This window comes from Cuculus canorus, chromosome 12, assembly GCF_017976375.1.
Source record: "Cuculus canorus isolate bCucCan1 chromosome 12, bCucCan1.pri, whole genome shotgun sequence".
Classification (NCBI taxonomy): domain Eukaryota; kingdom Metazoa; phylum Chordata; class Aves; order Cuculiformes; family Cuculidae; genus Cuculus; species Cuculus canorus.
The window spans coordinates 19,525,815-19,538,922 of record NC_071412.1 but is presented as its reverse complement, the minus strand read 5'-3'; the positions used below and the strand labels follow the sequence as shown (position 1 = coordinate 19,538,922).

Here is a 13,108-nt window from a genome sequence, read left to right as displayed (position 1 = left end):
TGTCTAGGGAAAAATGGTTAGGTTAAAGATTAAAAACTAGCGTAGTAGATGTTTCCCTTGTTAGCAAATTTGTGAATAAGCCTTTTCTGAATGCTTTGTGTCCTTTCCCCATGCAGGTTGTCAGTCCCACCATCAGCTCTCCAGTGTGTCAGGAACAGCTGATTGAGGCAGGGAAACTGGTAGACCGTTCAGTGGAGAACTGTGTGAGGGCCTGCCAGGCTGCCACGGATGACCCTGAGTTACTGAAGCAGGTCAGTGCTGCTGCCAGCATTGTCAGTCAAGCCCTGAATGACCTCTTGCAGCACGTCCGCCAGTTTGCGAGCAGGGGAGAGCCCATTGGACGCTATGACCAGGCCACAGATACCATCATGTGTGTCACAGAGAGTATTTTCAGTTCAATGGGAGATGCTGGTAAGTGTCTCTAATGGGCAGTAGCTTTCCATGATTGACACGTGCACATTTCAAATAATGCAAGGAAAGAACCTTCTCTGAGATGTACTGCACTGCCATGATGGGTAGGCATTCAACCCATAGTATTAAATCAGCAAAATGCACATAGCTGTGTGCTAGATAGAATGAATATTTTGTGAAAACAATATTATGTTAGAGGGTCCCTGTAGCATTTTGTCTGTTTTCTACCACTGCTTCACTTCATGGAATTGTGAAACAATTTCTCATCTCCAAATACGAAGACAGGTACCTGAGCGAATACTTCCCGGTGAATGGTTTTTATTATGTGTAGATTCCATTGTAGGTTTTGAAATTTACTTCTGCTTTTTCCCCGTGACCTTTCTAAGATCTGCAGCTTCCTGAATCAACCGAAACTTGAGATGTGACTTAAATGTTCCAGTATAATTTCTTAGTAAAGAACCAGTGAATTACTTCAAATGCTGAAACATCAATAGTTATAAATGTTACGAAGTAACAACAGTATGAAGTGGCAGTATCAACTTGAAACCAAGACCATTTGTAGAAAGTTTAAAGTAGGATCAGTTTTATAAAGCAGTTATGGTGAATAGTATGGTTTTCGCCTTTCCTTTCATGTTATACGGAAGCAGGTTTAGGAAAGAAAATATTACAGTCACAGTTGTATTCACAGCGTTACAGTCCATAGGCACAGAGTAATCTCTTATTGTAAAGTCGTCTTAGTTGTTACATTTCGGAAGCAAAACTTTCAGACCTTTTTTAAGGAAACTCTCATTTCGGCTGTGCAGCAATCTTCTAGAGGAATGCGTGCATTAGTGAAATTCTCCCTGGTTTTAAATTCTCCCTGTATTTTGACCGTGGAATCTTTATGAGAAATCTGAGCGATTACATTTTTTAAAAGATGCACGGGAATGTTTGCTAAACCACTTTTGCTTTTCAGATTGAAATCTGTGGAGAAACGTTTCTAATGCTCTGTAGCTATTAGGAATTTAATTACTGTAGATGTCCACAGGAAAGCATGTCAAGTTTTACATGTAGCTGTCGCTTATTAATTGAGCTTCTGTGCAGAGGGATGCAGTAAAAGAGATAACGTTGGATAGCACTTCTTTTCAGTTCATAGTCAAATATCTTGTGCAATGCTTAGCTTTTAGTAGAAGACATTCAGATTCCAGTCTGTTTCCAACTTATCATTGCTGTCCTGCGGGTGCAATTTTAACACCAAAGAAACTCTGGCTGGTGACTGCTGTTTTATTGCCCAAGAAAGGTATTCTTCCTGTTTGATTTACTGACTTAATACTGTAAGAAAGGGTGTTTAGAAGGATTTTCTCAAGTGGAATATTTGGGCTGGGAGCTGAGTTACCCCTTATCAGTAAAAAATCTAATTGCAAAATTGCATAGTAAGAAAGAGTTGATAACAGCTAAAAAACCTAGATTTTTTTTTTTTTGCCCATGCTTGCCCTGAGGAGCCTGTTAAGAAAATGTTATTTTCATCATGTTTAAATTACTTTTGAAACCAAAACTGAAGTGCAGGGAAAAGGAAAGTAAAAATACAACTGTATACCACAGGTGAAATGGTACGGCAGGCCAGGGTACTGGCTCAGGCCACTTCTGATCTCGTTAATGCCATGAGGTCGGATGCCGAAGCGGAAATCGACATGGACAACTCGAAGAAGCTTCTGGCTGCTGCAAAGCTGCTGGCAGATTCTACAGCCCGCATGGTTGAAGCTGCAAAGGTACCGGGAAAATGAATTGTCAGCTTATAGTTGTATGATTACACACGAAGAAGACATGGTATGTGGGACATAGGATCTGGCTGATGGTAGAGACGTGTTTTCTTATCCTCTAAATGTTCTGCACTAAATGACTTACCTCAGGTACATTCAGAAAAAACATCCCAATTTATTAGTTAGCTGACATTTTTTTGGTTTTAAAAGCGTTTCTTGGACTGCTTTGCTTCCCTGTGCAGGGTGATCATGACCAAGCCATCTAGGCTGGAACCAGTGTGATGCAAAGTCTTGTACCGGTCTACCAATACAAATGGAGCAACAAACCCTTAGCAATCTCTTACAAATATCTCTTACAAAAGGCGTTAGCAAAGTGGCTCTGCCTCTGGTTTTGTTAGGAACAGTTTCTTCTACCTGGGGAATCTTTCCTGTGCTGTTCCCCCCACCCCCTCTGTTCTCACAAGAGAAGCAAATAACTAACCTTTTCTTTCCTGTCTGTGCTAGAAACCTATTTAAATCCACTAGGGAGGAATACGTTCTTTGAATTGTTTCCCATATCCTGTGCTAAATGGTTTTTACAGATCAGGGCCAACCATTCTGCTAGGGCTGTAGAAGGCCCTTGTGCCTGGCTAAGGGCATATCCTTGACTTCCCAGTACTTTTTCAGACATCAAATGGAGGAAACCCACTGTGTTAAATCTCAAGGTCTGCACTGCAGTTACTGAAAGACATGTTGAATTGGGAATTCTGTTAACTTCTTCTCAAAACCTAAATTAATCAAATAACGTTACTTCAGATCGTAGCGGAAGCAGTTTACGAAGGCTTTCTCCCCAGGCGCCTACAGTAATATATGAAGCAAATGTTCAACCCCCTTCCTCAAAATACCTAACAAATACAGTAACAAACTTGCATTAGCAATAATTTTTTTTGCTTCTTAGTCATGTAACATTCTAATGTTCATCTAACTTTGGTTAAGATAATATCAGGAAAACAAAGTCTGACGTGGCAGACTAAAGCTTTGATATTGATCTACATTTTCTCCAGGAACTTTTATTGAGGCTCATGGTTTTTGCTGTGAAATTTTGTGCAGGGAGCTGCAGCCAATCCTGAAAATGAGGATCAACAGCAGCGTCTGAGAGAAGCAGCAGAGGGACTGCGAGTTGCTACAAATGCTGCTGCACAGAATGCTATCAAGAAGAAAATTGTCAACAGATTAGAGGTTGGAAACTAGATATTGTTGGATTTTCAGTTTACTCTGTGTTGATAATTAGCAAGGAGAAATGCTGGGCCCACTGTATACAATTAATCATGTTTCAGGAAAAGTGCTAAGCGTAGAATAATAGGACACTAAGCTCAGTTCCAGAGTAATAGCTTGGAATTAGAGATGTTAATTTGTGATGCCATAGTCCTCAGAAAACTGAGCAACTTATATCACTGACATATTCGAGTGGTGTAAGAATTTGATTGAGAAGGCAGCTTAGTCATAAAATTACGACACATGAGTTTTCAACAGCTGAGCTGAAACCACTTTATTACAGTTTAAATTTAATCTGTATAATCTGTCATTTACAAACAATATATTTTGGTAGTTTTTCTGGTGTATCTGCCAGAGTTTCACGTAAATGTCCTTACAAAGATATGTTGAATTACAGCATAGTCAATTAAACTGGGAAATTATTCAGACAACCAAGAAGCAGAAACGAAAGTGAAAAGATACATCATATTGGGTAGCAGGGCCAAAGGGGAGAAAGGCAATTTACTGTGCACTAAGGATACAGTATCTCTGAAGTTTGTCTTGTAGGCAGGATTTGATCTTCCATTCTCAGCTGAAATGTAGAAAAGACAGATTTAAAAAAGAAGCCTTTTGTAAATTCCTAGTTTCCAGCTGTGGCTTTACACAAATATGATTCAAGTACAATGAGATTAGACAAACAAGGAGATCTAAGTAGGTAACCATGTTCCAAAAGTGCATTTAAATTAATGTATCTGGCTAGAACCAAAAATCAGGAGTATTTTGGGAAATAAAGGCTGATTTCTCTGTTCTCTAACTGCATGCAAGGAAGCTGTATGGAAAGGAGTTTTTCTATTTTGCTGTATAACATATATTGCCTTACAAAGGAGTGAGATGTTTAATAAGGAGAATGAACTTTGTGGTTGTATGTAGTGGGCCAGTTAAAGAAAAATATTGTGCGCCACGGTGAAAAACCTTGTTGAGCTTAAAAGTTTTGTAATAGGGAAATGTTGATGGTGAGACTCAGAGATATTCAAATAAGGCCTTCAAGTGCATTTAGACTCAGTAATACCAGTATTTTGTCCCTCTGCATCACTTTAGTATCTTTGCTGTTGCCATGGAGCACTTTCAGTAGAAGTTGGCTCCCTTGAGTCTTTGGTTAGAGCTGTTAATGTAGTAGTGTGAAGCAGTGTATGTACTTTGCCTGTTTTCTCCTCCCTTCTTTGTAAGGAGCTAATTGATTAGACCCTTTCTGCTCTCTCTAATTGACTTCTTTTGGTCATATTGCAACCTAAGCTACGAAAGAGTAAGTGCTTAGAATCCTTCTAGTTCCACCTTTATTGGCAAGTCAGAGATGATAACAGTGTTCAGCTTATTTTCATCCTGAGAGAAGAGCAGTCCTGAGTTTCCTTAAGGCAAATGAAATTAACGAAGGGATATAATGTATTAATCTGTCAAAGCTGTTTCTGTGCAAGTTACCTATGATACCTATTTCATCCTCTGAATTGCACAGTCTATTACTGCTGATTTAAGTCTGTTTCTTTTTTTCCAAAGATTGCAGCTAAACAAGCTGCGGCTGCTGCTACTCAGACTATTGCAGCTTCTCAGAATGCAGCTGTTTCAAATAAGAACACAGCCGCCCACCAGCAACTTGTGCAGAGCTGTAAGGTAAGTGTGTCGTGACCCACTGAAAAATAACTCTGCTTTAACTGCTTGAACTCTGCTTTATGGGGAACTGAAGATCACCTTCTATAATAATACTGGGGCAACCTCAATGGAGATGAAAAAACCAAACCAACCAACCAAACAGCAGCAATACGAATCAGTACAAAAACCACAAACCAAAATACAAACAGAAAAAGAAACGAAAAGAAAAACCCACAACCAAAGCAAAACCAATACCACACGTTTTCATCTGTATGGTTTCTGGAGAGCCCTCATTGATTGCATCACCTGTAGTTTCCATGCATTACTGTATGGAGAGCTTTGAAAAGGCAAACTGCTCTACATGCAATATAGTACGTGGCTGTTACAAACAGCCCTTACGAGAAAGGATTGACAGGCTTACCTACCCCTGCATATATGTGTTGGGTATATACCAATTCACCCGAAGCAAATGCTTTAAGTAAGAGCTTTGCTGCGAGCCAGTCAGCAGTGCTGTACGTGCGGAGCTGTGCTAGACACACGGTGTGGAGGCGGCTGGGTGCCAAGAAGTTGGTACACTGGCAAGAAATTTTGGCTGTGCATTCAGCTCATGAGCATTCCGTTCAGCAGGTGAGTAGCTCTCTGATCATCAAAATAGGCTGTTGAACGATACATGATTGAAATGGGACTGAGGTCTGCTGTGGAATAAAGGTAACCTTTGATTTTTTCGCCATGAAGGACGGAGCAGCGATAGTGATTTGTACTATAATGGAGTGAAATCCTTATTTTAATGCATTAGTTCTGTAATTGGCTGTATTACTAACAACTGACCCTGCTGTTCTGATGTTCAGCCTACAAGCACATGGGGCCTGAAATGTTGCTGTAAACAATAAGTTATAGACCTTACTATGGGGTTAACATGATTACCAGCTTGAAGTTTAAGCTGCCAAGACCACAGATTTCAAGGTGTGCCTGAAGTCATGCACATTTTTACAGTTGCAAGCTAGAATTCAGATGAGAAGTTGTATTCTTTTTTGTTTAAGCTACATTTGGCAGCTTAGTTTTTGGCTTTGCCTAGCGTTGCTTCAGGGTTTTAAAAGGAATTTCATTTAAACAAAAAAATGAAAAGACCAAAGAATGCAAAAAGATTTTCTTCTGAATGGAGGAGCAGTTATGTGAGTAACAAGAGCAAAACCATTAAAGAAGGCATTGTTGAAAGTCACATAAACATTTGGCAATTATTTCTGGTCGTGGCGGTATTCCTCAGAAAGATTGGAATTAAATAAGGTCGCTCAAGTAAATTTTAAGATTGTGCTGTAAGCAGCTGCTATTGCACTGTGATATTTTTCTTCTTTAAAAAAAGACAAGCTAATTCCCTGAATTGTTTACTTTTCATTCTAATTTGATCTTGAGGATTATTTGTTAGATAGCAGAGGAGATTCAATACCTACTTTTTTACTTTTTTGAGGGGAAAAAAGATAATATTGTACTGCTGAAGTACATGTTATTGTGAAATGGTTTGAAAAGGAGTGTGAATCCAGGCAGTCCAGGAATGAAGTTTTATCAATACACACTTCAGAATGCTCCAGCCGTCCTATAAAGTTTCTGCTATTAGAAGTCAAGGAAAAGTAGGCTGAGGTGCTTGAGTGTAAAAGGCAATGTTTTTCTGAAAGCAAAACATTCTCTTAAAAAATGTGTAATCTCCACTACTGGCATTGAACATGTGAAGGACAGAATGCAAAATACTTTGTATGCATAATTTTGCAGAAACATCTTAGATTATCTTCTAGAATGTTTAAACTAATTAGTAGCTTGAATAAAGATTTCTTAAGTAAAAGTAGTCTTAGAAAAATCATTTCGTTTATTAATTCTGCTCTGTGAAATGCTAGATGAATTCTGTGAAGGCACAAGAGTATGGTACCTGTGAATACTAAAAGTTGTCTTTAAGGAGGGCAGGGAGAGAGTGTGCCGTATTGTCAGGAGGTTAGAATTTATATTTATCTATTAAAATCTTCTCCCTTTGTTTATTATAGAATGTCGCAGACCACATTCCTCAGTTGGTGCAGGGTGTAAGAGGAAGTCAAGCTCAGGCGGAAGACCTCAGTGCCCAGCTTGCTCTGATAAATTCCAGCCAGAACTTCCTTCAGGTGAAGTGAAACAATCACTGTAGTAGATTCTATCAAACCAAAAAGCATTTTTTAGTGCCGTATGTTTTTATTTGTGATAAATAAACAGTAGTGTGTTAGAACCATTTGAAGAAGTTCGTCACTAACTGTGAGCCATGGCTAAGAAGAATTTAATTCCTCGGGTCAGATGGCTGAAATGTGTTCAATCTGTGCAGAGTAAAAACTGCCAAAATTGAGGATAAGATTAACAAGAAGACTAATGTGTATAGAGAAGAAAAATTCATTGCTGTATCCACTTGCCTTCTGGGAAAGAAGTTTAAAGAACACGATGGAGAGAATTCAGCATCTTTCTAAGCAGAGATCTAATTATGTGAGATGCTGTTGTAACCTTTCTTAATGAAAGTAAAGTTGGTGTTGCAGCAACAAACTCCAGAATTCTTCACAGATAGAGGGAATATTACCATGGTTTTTTTGGATACTATTTTGCAATAGTAGTAAAGGATCTTGATTGACTCTTCGAACAAAACACAAGATTTGACTCTGTGCTTCTAAATTGTCTTTAAAAAATACGTAACATACTGAGCATTGATAATAACTATTGGGTTTATTGTTGACATTGCAAGAAACACAGGAAAGAAACCAATTCTCCATGTAATGACACAATCATTATTTGACACCGGTTAGCCCTGCCTTCCTTGAATGGAAATAACACCTTTCATTGGTTGCTGTCAACAGGTTCTTTACGATTCCATGTAGGCAGAGGTATCACAAACGATGCTCTCACTCTGAGTATTTTGCTATCTGATTCCCTTTGGCATCATTAAAATGATCCATCTCCGCTCTGGCTATATGTGTGTACCATGGTGATATAGTGAGAGCCGGCAAAGTGTTGTATTAGCAGCAAACTCTGTGAAGAGTCATTGTTTGACAGTTTGCAGTTTATAGAATTTTGACAGATGTTAATATTGAGAAATATTGAGACAAACCTACCATCTGTGCCACCTGGATCCGCTCACATTGCGTAAATGTGGAAAACTGCACATTTAAGTATGTTTAAATAGTCTACGGGAGTAGTCAAAGGCCTCAGGCAGACGCTGGTACCAATGAAGGAGTCATTGTACTGGTAAAGCACAAATGAGGCCTGTTGCAGAGAACACCACGATATGGAATTATGACAGGGTGCAGCGTATGAATAAAAGATTGGGATCTAGAAGGTGCGTGGTTACGGAGCAGGGAAGTGTATGAAGTCATTAGAGAAGATGTAGACGCTTCATGAATACGTGAATGGAGGAAGCAGTTTGTTTTACTGAATCCTAAGCCTTTTTTAAAGAAAAATGAGCTGGTAAAACCAATTGTATTCACTGCTCTTCTTTGAACAGCCTGGAAGTAAAATGGTGGCATCTGCCAAGGCTGCAGTCCCCACAGTGACTGATCAAGCAGCAGCAATGCAGCTAAGTCAGTGTGCAAAGAATCTTGCGACCAGCTTAGCTGAGCTACGAACGGCCTCCCAGAAGGTAGGTGAATCCTAGTTTTATTCAGCTGCAGCAGCACGGTGTGGATGGTGGTCACAGGCTCCCTCCTGCTTGGCCCACTGTTTCTGAAGGAGACGAGGGAAAGGGGAGTGTATCTCAAGCACCGGCCAAACTGGGGAGAACCGGACAGGGCACTGCAGTGGTCGGTGTTGTCACTGTGAGCTAGAGCTGTTGTCTCTAAAATTCAGGGAAGCAGAGGCTGTCCTTGTTTCATGCACAGATTTCTAAGCTATGTATGAGGGGTTTTTTTAAAAGTATCAGTGGAAAGTATTCTCTTCTTTTTGTGTGTCCACTCGGGCCCAAAACCAGGATTGTACTGTGTTGGTGGCTACACCTGAGCTAACGTTAAAATTTCCAGTTAAAGTACAGGTGATTGAGTGCTGCCCCTTCACGGGGTTCGATGTGACTTCAGTCACAATGCATAGTTAAGCAGTTTGTCAAAGGTCAAGTCCGGACTGTGGCAGTTATTTTCTCAGTACCTGGACTGCCTAGTGTGAAGGTATGTGAATCTCATTCCCTTGGTGGCTCTTAACGGTGTGGTATTCTACTCATAAGCTAAGAATATTGTGCAAGAGTTTGGAATCTATGATGTGTAACACTTAAAGTGCCCATAATGGCCTCTAAAGTCATGAGAGCACTAATCTGGGAGGGGGAGGTTATATCTGAAGCATTTACTGTTTATGGTAATGGCTTATGGCTGCTAACAGTGATCGTGATCTGATTTCTGTATAGGCTCATGAAGCATGTGGCCCGATGGAAATCGATTCTGCTTTGAATACAGTCCAGACACTCAAAAATGAACTGCAAGATGCGAAGATGGCAGCTGTGGATGGACAGTTAAAACCTCTCCCAGGAGAAACTGTAATTGAGGAAGGATGTTCTTCATTTAAAAACAAACAAACAAAGTTAGCTGTTAAAAATCTTAAGTATTAGAGGCAAAACAAGTCATGAGGCTTTGGCTAATGATGACACTGATGGGATTTTTGTACTAATTCTCTTAGAAGAGTATGTGTTTCTACACCATCAGCATGTTCTCTAGCAGAATCACTTGTAGGGCTGTAGGATCTCCTTCTCTATTGTACAAATTAGAACTTAATAGCAGCAGTGTTTCGCTCTTTTCTTGTCAAAAAGAAATTCTTCTCAATAGTTACAAAGGTCAGAACTCAGTAGCTCTTAACACTACCAGTCCTGATAGGCTTAGAAAGTGAAATATTTTCTTTGGCTAAAAAGCCCTTCTCTTTAGACAAACATACTGATTTCCAGACCTAATTATAAGATTTTTTTGTTGTTCATAATGTCTAATACGTTCACTGAATTTACCCTGGGCAAGGAAAATATGCTAATCAGGTTTCAGAGAAACTGTGTGTGTTAGGTAGCTGAGATGAAAACTTGGGTTTTGTGAAACGAGAATTTTTTTTTTACTACTGTTTAAAAAATGTGTGTTTGAGTTTAAACAAAGGCTTTTGTCCTCTGCATTTTTTCACAGCTTGAGAAATGCGCTCAAGACCTGGGAAGTACATCTAAGGCAGTCGGATCATCTATGGCCCAGTTGTTAACCTGTGCTGCTCAAGGCAATGAGCACTACACAGGTAGTGTTTTATTCATAGTTTCTCCACAAAACCTATGCTTTCCGTAAAATACTTAGAATGTTTTCTTATCACAGACTACTTAAATCAAGGAATTAGTACACTTATTTGGGTTTTTTTTTTATGCTAACAGTGACTTGTGACAAGTTACTAGGACTTGCTAGTGTGAGTAATGTGCTTCATAAAAGAATAGTTTTGCAATTTGCTGTGTGGCTGCAGATAGAACGGACTGAGACATCTGTTGTTTTTGTAAATATATGCCACTGAAAGTCTGTGAAGGACAGAACTAAAATGTAGTGCAGTTTAAAGGTCAGTGCCAACGGAAATGTTGCTACGTCCTTTCAGAAGGTCAAAAGAGTCTTTGGATATTTTTTGAAGCACAGGATGCAAGCATTCTTGACATAGCTCGATGACGTTCGAAACTGCATCTCTAACTAGATGTTACCGGCTTACGTGTATACTGCAGCTTGTCTTGCTGACTTCTTAATCACATTTGCATAGTTTGAGTTAAAGCCAACAGGGAATGTGGGCACACAGATTCTGCAATTTGTTTTTGTACCTGTACTTTTAGAAACCATAACCGCCTTGATAAGGAAAACGCTTCTTGCAGGGGAGAAATAGAAGTTTGCTCTTAGATGACAAAATGTTCTATCTCCTTATTTCTGTAAGAAGTGCGAGCTGTTGATGCAAAAGCTACTGTAGGGGTTTTTTTAAATGTCATTGATAAAAAGCATGATGGCAATTACAGCTTCGTTGGATATAATTGCATCGGGGCTACTTAACTTGCAGTGGCTTTCATTTGGAGCAGACATAATTGCATTAAGATGGCTCACATTTCAGTCACATAGTTACACAGAAATTAGCACTGGGTATCTGGCGAAGGAATACAGATACTTGCAGCTGATATCAAATAATTGGATCTAGTGGCTCCCTTTAACATCTCACATAATTATATTTTATCTCATACTGTCTTGTTATGCAAAAACTGTTTTGTGCTCAAGCACTGAGTGTTTGCAGTCATTATGACATTCTGTTGGTTCTCTGTGAAGAAAAGTCTTCACAGCTTATATTTACTATTTAATAATTCCCTTTTTTCTGCAAGCATCACAGTAAGTTTCTTTTCACTCTGCACTGAAAGGCAGTATAGAGGGTGAAGGCAGCACTGAATTGCAAGCAAAACAATCATACCTTTTTCTTTTATGGTGTTCTGATAACTTAAGTCAAACTTAGAAGATGCTTATTGGTGCTCTAAATAAAGGAAATAAAACCTGTGGGTATTTTTCTTGAAATATTTTTTACATTAAGAGCATAGAAAGCTCTCTGTGGTCAAAGAGAAAGGTCATAACTGCAGGGTAGGCAGTACAGTTCCTCTGCCTAGCCTGGCTTTACTTTGACATATAATATCACTTGCTTTTTGTTATCTTCTAAAGTTTCTGAACTTAAAAATGTTCAGTTGGTCATAAGAGAAAAATGTTAAAATGCTAATATGGCCCCTTTGTGGATTGTATTTGGTTGTCATATCTCGGCATATGTTTATGATAGGCATCTTAGAATGTTTTAATTGGTTTTCATGTCTAAATATGGATAAGAGGTCTTCTACAGCAAATGTGAATCTTTTCTATAGTTTTCTTTTGGTATGAATAGTGTTTTTAACATTATCACTCAAAATACACCATCTACATGAATTGTGCGTGTTCTTGAGAAACATGTCTATTAGACTATATGCAAATTAAGGTCTTTTAGAAGAACATTTTACATTGGCTGAATTAAATTTCAAAAATACAAGAATGGGACCATTTATTTGTACAGTTGTCTGCCTTAGCAGCAAAGTTGATGAGTGTGGTATAATGTAGGCCAGACAGACCACAGAAAATAAGTTCCTTACACCTCCCTGTGGTTTCATTCAGTTAGTTTTATGTGCTTGTACTCACAGTGATGTTAGCTTATATCAAGTTGTATTATCCCTAATGACCTCTTTTAAATTTTTTTTATTTGCTAGAAGTGAAACTATTGCTGAATCTGTAAAAAAATCCCAAGTTGCATTTTCAGAAGTGACAGAGATGCTGTGACTCTGAAGTCACGCACGCTCTTCTTGCAAACAATTCTTTTTCTGCTAGGGCTTGGACTGTGAGTTTTTCCTCATTTCCAGGTTTTAGATTTTCTTCTTTTTTAGTGTTTCACTAAGATTTAGACACTGATGTAGAGCTGTGCCCAAAATGTGGTCTTTGGGGTATAGTATTTACATTACGGCTTTGCTACAGGCATCTCTCTAGGCAAATTATGCTCTGTATTTCCAATGTGCTCATGTTTGAAGATCTTCTTTTCATTTACAATGTTATTTTGCAATGGGCAATTACCTACAAATTCATCCATCATAAAACGCAAAAATTTTTAAGGGTACTAATGGAATCCTTGATGAAATCTCAACGTAGGAGTTGCTGCCAGAGAAACCGCTCAAGCTTTGAAGACACTGGCTCAGGCAGCACGAGGAGTCGCAGCATCTACTACCGACCCTGTGGCGGCACATGCAATGTTGGATTCAGCAAGGGATGTCATGGAAGGCTCTGCTATGCTTATTCAGGAGGCAAAGCAGGCCCTGGCTGCCCCAGGGGATGCAGACAGTCAGCAGAGATTAGCCCAGGTAAGTTGCAGCTTGAGCAGCTACATGAATTATCGAACACTCAATCAAATTACTTTGAATGCAGCATTAAATAATGAGCGAGGACAACAGAAAATAAGGCTGCAAGGGAAAGACGGCTTTCTAGTGCTTCCAGCTACCCAGGTTGGATGGGCCTTGGGCAGCCTGAGCCAGTGGGATGTCCCTGCCCATGGCAGGGGGG

The 13,108-nt window shown here is 39.3% G+C and overlaps 1 protein-coding gene across 3 annotated transcripts in view; it reads left to right on the top strand.

Annotated features, from left to right (window-relative positions):
• The window catches only part of TLN2 (talin 2), a 126,587-nt gene that overhangs the window by 65,815 nt on the left and 47,664 nt on the right, over positions 1-13,108 (top strand). For all 3 annotated transcript variants that reach the window (XM_054077445.1, XM_054077443.1, XM_054077444.1), the window contains 9 exons: positions 117-411; positions 1,993-2,159; positions 3,240-3,368; positions 4,935-5,048; positions 7,058-7,171; positions 8,530-8,664; positions 9,415-9,543; positions 10,169-10,271; positions 12,701-12,909. In XM_054077445.1, the coding sequence (XP_053933420.1) occupies positions 117-411; positions 1,993-2,159; positions 3,240-3,368; positions 4,935-5,048; positions 7,058-7,171; positions 8,530-8,664; positions 9,415-9,543; positions 10,169-10,271; positions 12,701-12,909 (1,395 nt within the window). The remainder of the gene's footprint in view (positions 1-116; positions 412-1,992; positions 2,160-3,239; positions 3,369-4,934; positions 5,049-7,057; positions 7,172-8,529; positions 8,665-9,414; positions 9,544-10,168; positions 10,272-12,700; positions 12,910-13,108) is intronic.